At 41.0% G+C, this 9,275-nt stretch overlaps 1 protein-coding gene across 1 annotated transcript in view; it reads right to left on the bottom strand.

Annotated features, from left to right (window-relative positions):
• Positions 1 to 870: 870 nt before the first annotated feature.
• edn3b (endothelin 3b) overlaps positions 871 to 9,275 on the bottom strand; it is an 83,599-nt gene continuing 75,194 nt past the window's right edge. The window contains exon 4 of the mRNA XM_043710092.1: positions 871 to 2,154. Coding sequence (XP_043566027.1) covers positions 1,992 to 2,154 — 163 coding nt within the window. The 3' untranslated portion in view covers positions 871 to 1,991. The remainder of the gene's footprint in view (positions 2,155 to 9,275) is intronic.

Genomic DNA, 9,275 nt, shown 5'->3' with positions numbered 1-9,275 from the left:
TTCTTCAGGAATCTCAACAGAGAGCAATACAGAGGCAATATCACTCCGCATTCTCCTCAAATCAAGCAAAATATCTACTGCTATTGCCATCAATCACAATGCATTCCACAGATTTTCCTGGTGCAGTTACAGATTTGTGAATAGATTTACTCTTGTCACATGTACCTAAGTACAATGAAAAGTTTTGTTTTGTGTGTAGTGCAGGCAGATCATAATATATAAGGACATTCAGATTATAGGATGTTTCGACAGAGCAAGGCATACAAGGTTACCATTGCACAGGAGGTAACAAAAGCAAGGTCAACATTAGATTTGAAATTTGAGAGGTCCATTCAGCATCTAGTAACAGTGGGGAAGAAGCTGTTCTTGAACCTTTTGGTGCATGTGTTTAACTTTCTGTATCTTCTGCCTGATGGAAGAGGTTGGAAGAGAGTATAATTGGAATGGGAAAGGTCTTTGATGATGTTGGCTGACTTTCCATGGCAACGAGAAGTATAGATGGTGTCCTTGGATCAGAGGTTGGGTTGTGCGATGGTCTGGACTGTGCATACAACTCTGTGTAGTTTCTTATGGTCCTTGGCAGAACAGTTGCTTTATCAAGCTATGATGCACCCAGAAAAAAATGTTTTATTTGATGCCTCTGTAAACGTTGGGGTGAGTCCTCATGGACATGTCAAATCTAATAAGCCTCCTGAGGAGGAAGAGGTATTGCTGTGCCTTCCTTACCATCACATCTATGTGGGAGGTCCAGGACAGATTCTTATCATCACTGTTAAGAAATTGACACTCTCGACCCTCTGCACCTCAGCTCCATTGATGTAGATAAGGGGCTTGTTATTCTCCTTTCTTCCTGAAGTCAATGATCAGTTCTTTAGTTTTGATGACATTGAGGGAGAGATTGTTATCTTTGCACCATGACACCAAGCATTCTACCTCCTTCCGTATTCTGACTTGTCATTGTTCGATGTCTGGCCTACAATGGTGGTGCCATCAGCGGACCTGCAGATGACACTCAGACAAAATTTGGCCACACCGTCGTGAGCATACAGGGAGTACTGCAGAGGGTTGAGTACACATCTTTACAGGGAACAGGTGTTGAGAATTATCTTGGAGAAAGAACTGTTGTCTATCTTCACTGATTGCACTCTGTGGGTCTGGAAGCAGAGGATCCAGTTTTGGGGAGCACAGCCAAGACGTAGGTCTCAGAGTTTGGAGGTTAGTTTGGTTGGGATTAAAGTGTTACAGGCAGAGCTGTAGTCAGTAAGTAGAAGCCTGATGTTGGCATCCTTATGAAATAACTGCACAGAGGCTGGTGTCCCATCACTAATTCACCCTTTATTTATGAGTGCACAGTCCATTGGCTGTGGCCAGCCCGCTGAGAATCAGTCCTCAACTGAGGAGATTCTAATCTCCTGGTTATATTGGTCATTCAAGGCTTTTATGATTGGCCCAGGTTAAAACCCTAATCAAGATCCTTGTAGTTAATGAGGTCCATCTGCTTCCAATGACTACAATTATTATCCAGATGTTCTCGATTTTAGTGTAGGGCTAGGAAAATGGTGTCTGCTGTGTTGCACTGGTCGGCAAATTGTACAGGATCGAGGCTTGAGTTGGTGTGAGTCATGACTAGCCTCTCGAAGCCTTTCATAATTACAGAGGTCAGAGCCATGGGCCTTAACAGCTCAGTGGCATATGTTTTCCTTGGTACTGGGATGATGGTGGTCTTCTTGAAGGAAGTGGGGACTTCAGATTGTAGCAAGGAAAGGTTAAAGATATCAGCGAACACTCCTGCCAGCTGGTCCACATAGGATCTGAGTGTACAGCCGGGCACTCCATCTGGCCCAGTTGCTTTCCTCAGGTTCAATTTCAAGAAGGCCGATCTGATGTCTGCAGCAGTGACTGAGAGAACAGGTGTGTCCGGGGCTGTTGGGACAGGTGACATTGCATCACTGGCATTCTGTTCGAATTGAGGATAAAAAGTAGGTACCGCGTCAGAGAGGGATGTGTTTTTGTCCACTGTTTTGTTCTGCATCATTGTGTATCCCATAATATCGTGTAGGCCTTGCCACAGGCAGCGGATACCTTCGAGGTGTCTCAGTGGGCACACGGAACGTGACCTTCTGTCCACTCGACCACACCGTCTTGTCGAGAAGGCTGTGAGAAGAGACAGAACTCGTGAAACAAATACCTTGAAGTTATAGAACTTCCCACAGTAGTGCTGTCCCTTAAATTAAATGTGTTGTTACCATTAGTCCATAGGAGGGAATGATTAAGAGTATCAGTGTTGAAGAGAGAGACTGTCTGAGAAGGGTCAAGGACAGAATCTATTTGGTTATAACTACGAAAATATAGAGACACCATGATAATTTATTTAGTTTATTCTTTTGACCACCTCTATATAAAGGAATATGTTTCCAGGGAAATTACCAAGAGGTGGAAAAAACTATAGAATAATGATAATGGAGAGACTTTAATCATTCTATATATTCTAGAGTAGTCATAATATAAAGGCCAGAGGAGGAAGAGCTTTTGAAGTGTGTTCAGGAGTTTTCCTGATTTGTACCTCCCCAGCCCAACAGAGTAGGAAGCCATTGATGGATCTGGGTCTGGGGAATAAGATGGGTTAAATGATAATTAGGGGACATTTAAAGGAAAGTAATCATTGTATCATGAGAATAAGCAAGCATTTCAACAAAAATAACAAATGCAGAGAGTCCCAATGCGAGGAGGCATCCAGATCAGGCAAACTGGAGGAAAAGACTGTCAGAGGAAACTCTAAAGGGAGAATACACAGTGCGCATTGGAACAGGTTTGAACACAATTATATGAGGGAGAAATGTAGATCAAACAGATCCAGAGCTCCCTGGATGATTAAGAGATACAAAGATGAAGCAAAGGTGCATGTAGCAGATATTAGGTAGATGATGCAAGTAAGAACCAGGCTGAAAATTTAAAGGGGAAGTGAAAAAGAAAGAAATACGTAGTATAGGTATTCTTTAAAATAAATTGGAAATTCAAGTTTTCTATGGACCTTACAACATTTTCACACTATGAGAAAAACTGGAGAATTGGGACAAGACACTGTAGTAGACAGTCAGCATGCACAGGACATGCTGAATGGTCCCCTTCAGTGCCATAAGCAATGTATGATTCTTTGATCAGAATTATGAAATATCTTCTTAAATATCTGGCACTGCTGTCTGTGATCTTGCTTTCTAATTTATTTTGCCAACACTTTAACCAACTGCCTTCCCAGCTTTATAATTGCCTTTAGTTAGGCTTACAACATTCGATTCAGACTCTTCTCAAACTCATCTGAATGTGATATTCTATTATAGAGTCATACCAGTCCATGCCAAACTTAATCCGAAATCAAACTAATCCCACTTGCCTGCTCCTGGTCCACATTCCTCCAAACCTTCCCTGTTCTTAGCCAAATGTGTTTTAAACGTTGTAATTGTACCCACATCCACCACTTCCTCAGGAAGGTCATTCCACACATGAACCTCCTGTTGCATAAAAGATTTGCCTCTTTTTTTAAATCTCTCTCCTCTCACCTTAAAAATGTGTCCGCTTGGCATGAAATCTCCCATCGTATGGAAAAGACAACTATCATCAATTCTATCTATACCTCTTATTATTTTATAAACTTCTATCAGGTCACCCCTCAACCTCCCATGCTGCAGTTAAAAAATGTCCCAGCGTATCCAGTCTTTCTTTATAACTCAAACCTTGTGTACCTGGTCATCATCCTGGTAAGTCTCTTCTGAACCCTCTCCAGCTTGATAATGTCTTTCCTGTAACTGGGCAACCTGAACTGGACATAATATTCCAGAAGAGGCCTAATGCTATGATCAATTTCCTAGAGGATCCTTGACTACAAAGCCATTAATTTGTCTTATCTTATTATACATTAGCGGGTTTAAAATACAAAGTTCACTGATTGGTTTCGTTAATTATTTTACTATTAAACTGTCCTTATGAATTCATTCTTCAGACTGATTTTGCAAATTTGATCTGACAATCCATGTGGAGATTAAAATAGCCCATGATCATTGCAGTGCTTTTCTTATAAAACCCTCATTATTTCTTAGATTTATACATTGTCCCACTCTATAGTCACTCCCATCAGTTTCTTATCTCCAATTTCTTATCTCCAATTGAACTGCGCCTACCTTTTGATCCTCCAAACCAAACCAAGACCATTTCTAATTACTGATTTCATCATTTTTGGCATGCTTACCTTCATTGGTCAGAACATTAAGTGTGGGAATTGGCACACCAGGTTGCAGCTGTATAGAACATCGGTGAAGCCACTTTTAGAAAACTGTGTACAATTCTGGTCACCCTTCTAGAGAAAGGATGTTGTTAAACTTGAGATGGTACTGGAAAGATTTACATGGATGTTGCCAGGACTGGACAGTTTGAGCGTGAATCAGCTGGAACTTTTTCCTGAGAGCATCAGAGGCTGAGGGATGACCTTGTAGAGGTTTATAAAATGATGAGGGGTATGGGTAGGGTGAACAGCCAAGGTATTTTTCCCAGGGTGAGTGTGTCCAAAACTAGAGGCAATATATTTAAGGTGAGGGGAAAGTTTTGAAAAGGACCTTATTGGTAACGTTTTCATGCAGAGGGTGGTGCTTATGTATAGAATGAGCTGTCAGAAGAAGTAGTGAAGGGGGTACAATTACAACATTTAAAAGGCATCTGGATGGGTAGATGAATAGGAAGGGTTCAGAAGAATCTGGGCCAAATGCTGGCAAATGGGACGAGATCAGATTGGGATGTTTGGTCAGCACGGACGAGTTGGATTGAAGAGTTTGTTTCTGTGCAGTATGACTCTATGACTCAATAACTACCGCCACTATCTACTCATCTTGTGGTTTTTGACTATCCTTCTGAAATGTCTGGTAACCCTGAATATTTAGATTTCAGCCTGGTTCGTTGTGCAATCATGTCTCTGTTGTGAATTTCTTTCATGCCCCTACAAAGACTAAGTGCATTCAGATCAGGACTCTTACTTTTTCTCTTTTTACCATTTTCCTGAATACAACACTCTTTGTGGGTGCATCTGAATGATTTATTCCCACCACATTACGATAATTATTACCCAAATTATAACACTGCACAATTGCCTTTTCTATTCTCTTTAACTTGCTAAATTTTCTCTCTCTTTAACTCTCCACTCATCCTCTCCCCAATATTTAAAGTCCTCTCCACAGCCCTAGTTATATAATTCACCAGAACGTTGTGCCAGGGGATTCAAGTGAAGGAAATCACGCAGTACGGACCCCACTTTCCCCACTTCTGGTGCCAGTGCCCTATGAAGCAAAACCCATTACACCCAAAGCAATCTTTGAGCCCGGCATCTAACTCTCTGATTTTACTATTGTGGGGATTGGCTTAGCTCAGTTGGTTTGGTGTTTGGAAAAAGTCATTGAAGTGTTTGAGATTGCTTACAATTTCTTTCCTGTGTGCAACCTGTAGTGAAATCAGGTCTACATTCAGATAAATGAACATTAACAAGCTTTACTGAGCAACACTATAAACGGGGGATGGTAAAAGGTAACATGACTGGTGCCTACACACTCAGGTCCCAGATCCATATTTGTATGGCATACCTTCTTGTACACATGCACGATATCTACTATTTGTCTAATCATATAGTCAACCCTTTACTTTGCATCACCTCCAAGTTTAGCCTTCCCATAAACTGTTCAATTCATGAACTATTTACAATTTACATCCAACCCCTACATTGCATGCCCAGTTTCTTGAAGCTTTATTTCAATGCAAGGAGTCTTACATTAGACTGGTGAACTCAGGACATGTTTGGGAACATTGGATTGGGACATCATAGTTCTTACAGAAATTTGGCTGAGGGATGAACAGGGCTGGCAGCTCAATATTCCAGGTTTTAGATGTTATAGGAAGGATTGAATGGAAGGAGAGGCAGGGGAGTGGCGACTTTGATTAAGGAAAACATTAATGCTGTTTCTAAAGAAGGTATTTCTGAAAAATTGTCAAGTGAAAGTGTTGGCATGAAATTAGAAATAAGAAAGGAATTATCACCTTAATGGGTTTGATTTACAGAACTCCCAGTAGTCAGATGGAAATTGAGGAAAAATATGTAGCGATATCTCAGACATATGAAAGAATAATAAGATTGTAATAATAGGGGATTTTAATTTTCCAAATATTGACTGGGAATACCATTGATTTATAGAGTCATAGAAACGTGCAAACCCTTTGGTCCAACTCATCCATGCTGACCAGATATCCCACATTAATCTAATCCCATTTGCCAGCACTTGCCCTTTATCCCTCCAAACCCTTCCTATTCATATATGCATGAAAAAGTTGCCCCTTAGGTTCCTTTTATATCTTTCCTCTCTCACCCTAACCTATGTCCTCTAGTTTTGGGCTGTCCTACCCCAGGGGAAAAGACCTTATTTCTTTCCTTTATCCATGCCCCTCATGATTGGATGGTAAAGAATTTGTTAATTGTGTTCAAGAAAATTTTCTTTATCAATATGTAAATGGTCCAACTAGAGAAGGAGCAACCCCTGACTTTCTCCAGGGTAATAAGGCAGCGTAAGTAACCAAGTAGGGGAGCACTTTGGGTCAAGTGATCATAATTCTACTAGTTTTACAATGCTCATGGGAAAAGATAAGTCTTCCAAAAAAGTTAAACTTCTTTATTGAACTAAGGCAAATTTTAATGGTATGAGACAAGAACTTTCAAAGTTGATTGGATAGACTGTTGCAGGTAAAGGGGCATCTGACAAATGGAAAGCTGTCAAAAATTGTGATTAGGAGAATTCAGTGTCATTATGTTCCTGTCAGAGTGAAAGGTAAGCCTGGTAGAATTAGGGAACAATGGATGAATAAAGATATTGACACTCTAGTCAAGAGTAAAGAAGAACCATATATTAGATATGGGCAACTGTGTTCAAGTGAATCACTTGACCAGTATAAAGAATGCAATGGAACTCTTAAGAGGGAAATCAGGAAGGCAAAGAGGGGCTATGCAATAGTCTTGTCAGATTAAGGTAAGGATAATCCAAAGAAATTCTATAAGTACATAAAGAGTAAGAGAGAGTAGGACGCCTTAATGATTAAAGAGATCATCTTTGTGTTGACTTCATGAGATGGGAGAGATATGGGGATAGATATATCGGCTCAATGGTTAGCATTGCTGCCTCACAGTACCAAAGACCCAGCGTTGTTCCACCCTAAGGCATTGTCTGTGTGGAGTTTGCACATTCTTCCTGTGTCTGCATGGGTTTCCTCCAGTTTCCTCTCACAGTTCAAAGATCTGCAGGTTAGGTGGATTGGCCGTGCTAAATTGCCCATAGTGTCCAGGGATGTGTAGGCTAGGTGGATTAGCCATTGGAAATGCAGGGTTACAAGCATAGGGTAAGGGTTTGAGGCTGGGTGCGATGTTATTTCGAGGGTCAGTGTGGACTCATTGGGCCAAATGGCGTGCTTCCACACTCTAAGGATTCTATGATATCAAATGAATATTCCAAGTCAGTGGAGAAAGAAATGGAGGCTTGAGAATGCAGAGAAATAAATATTGATGTTTTGAAAACAATTAACTTACAGAATAGGATGTGCTAGACCTGATTAGTATTTCCCAGCAAGTTGTGGGAAGTTAGGAAGGAAATTGCAGGGCCCCTTTCTGAAATATTTGTATCATGAATATCTGCAGGTGAGATGCCAAATGACTGGAGAATGGCTAATGTTAAGGGATGTAAAGAGAAGACTGAAAACCATGGACCTGTGATGTCTGTCTTCGATGACGGATATGTTGTTGGAGGTGTTTCTGAAAGATGGGATTTGTAAGCATTTGGAGAGGCAAGGAATGAATAGGGATAGTCAGCATGGTTTTCTGCAAGGGAAATCATGTTTCACAAACTTGATTGAGGTTTTTCATTGAATCATAGAACCCTACAGCACTGAGACAGGCCCTTTGGCCCAAACTGGGCCACGCCGATCAAACTTTTCATCCATGCTCACGTCATTTCCCTGCACTTGGCCCATATCCTTCTAAACCTTTTCTATCCATGAATTTGTCCAAATGCCTTTGAGATATTGTTATAGTACCCACCTCAACCACGTCCACTGGCAGCTCATTCCATCTGTGTACCACCCTCTGTGTAAAAAAATTGCCCCTCGGGTTCCCTTTGATTCTTTCCCCTCTCATCTTAAACTGATGCCCTCTAGTCCTCGATTCCCCAAATCTGGGGAAAAGATTGAGTGCCTTCACCCTATCCATGTTTCTCATGATCTTATACATCTCTAAGGTCTCCTTCTCAGTCTCCTATGCTCAAAAGCAAAAAGTCCTGGCTTGTCCATCCTCTCCCGATGACTCAGATCATTGAGTCCAGGCAACATCCTTGTAAATTTCTTCTGTACCCCTTTCCAGTTTAATAACATCCTTCCTATACAAGGTGACCAAAAATGAACATAATACTCCAAGTGTGGCCTCACCACTGTCCTGTATAACTGCAACACGACTTTCCAACGTTTATACTCAATGCCCTGACTGATGAAGGCCAGTGTGCCAAAAGTCTTCTTCACTGCCCTGTCTACCTGTGACTCTTAAACATTATGTAATGAAACTGACAAGCTATCCTAGATCTGGCCCTGTATAATGAGACAGGAATAATTAATTAGGGCTCATAGTTAGGACTCCTCTTGGAAGGAGTGATCCCAGTATGGTTGAATTTAGAATACAGATGGAGAGTGTGAAGATAAAATCTAGTGCCAGGGTCCTGTGCTTAAACAAGGGAGACTCCAAGGGGGTAAGGGAGTACTTGGCTAAAACAGACTGGAAACAAAGATTTTATGGTGGGACAGCTGACGAGCAGTGGAGGACTTTCAAAGCAATTTTTCAAAGTGCTCAGCAAAAGTATATTCCAGTGGAAAGGAAAGACTGTAAGAAAAGGGGTAATCTGTCATGGGAGTCTAAGGAAATAAGGGAAGCTATCAAATTGAAAGAGAAGGCATACAAAATGGCCAAGATCAGCGGGAAACTAGAAGATTGGGAAATCTTTAATGGTCAACAGAAAGCCACAAAAAGAGCTATAACGAAAAGTAAGACAGAACATGGGAAAAATCTAGTGACTATAAAGACAGATAGCAAAGGTTTTTAGAAATATATAAAATAAACAAGAGTGGCTAAAGTAAACATTGGTCCTTAAGAGGATGAGAAGGGGCATTTCGTTATGGGATATGAGGAAATGGCTGAGGCATTGAACAGGTACTTT

This window comes from Chiloscyllium plagiosum, chromosome 20 (genome assembly GCF_004010195.1).
Source record: "Chiloscyllium plagiosum isolate BGI_BamShark_2017 chromosome 20, ASM401019v2, whole genome shotgun sequence".
NCBI lineage: Eukaryota > Metazoa > Chordata > Chondrichthyes > Orectolobiformes > Hemiscylliidae > Chiloscyllium > Chiloscyllium plagiosum.
This window is presented reverse-complemented; position numbering and strand designations above follow the sequence as displayed.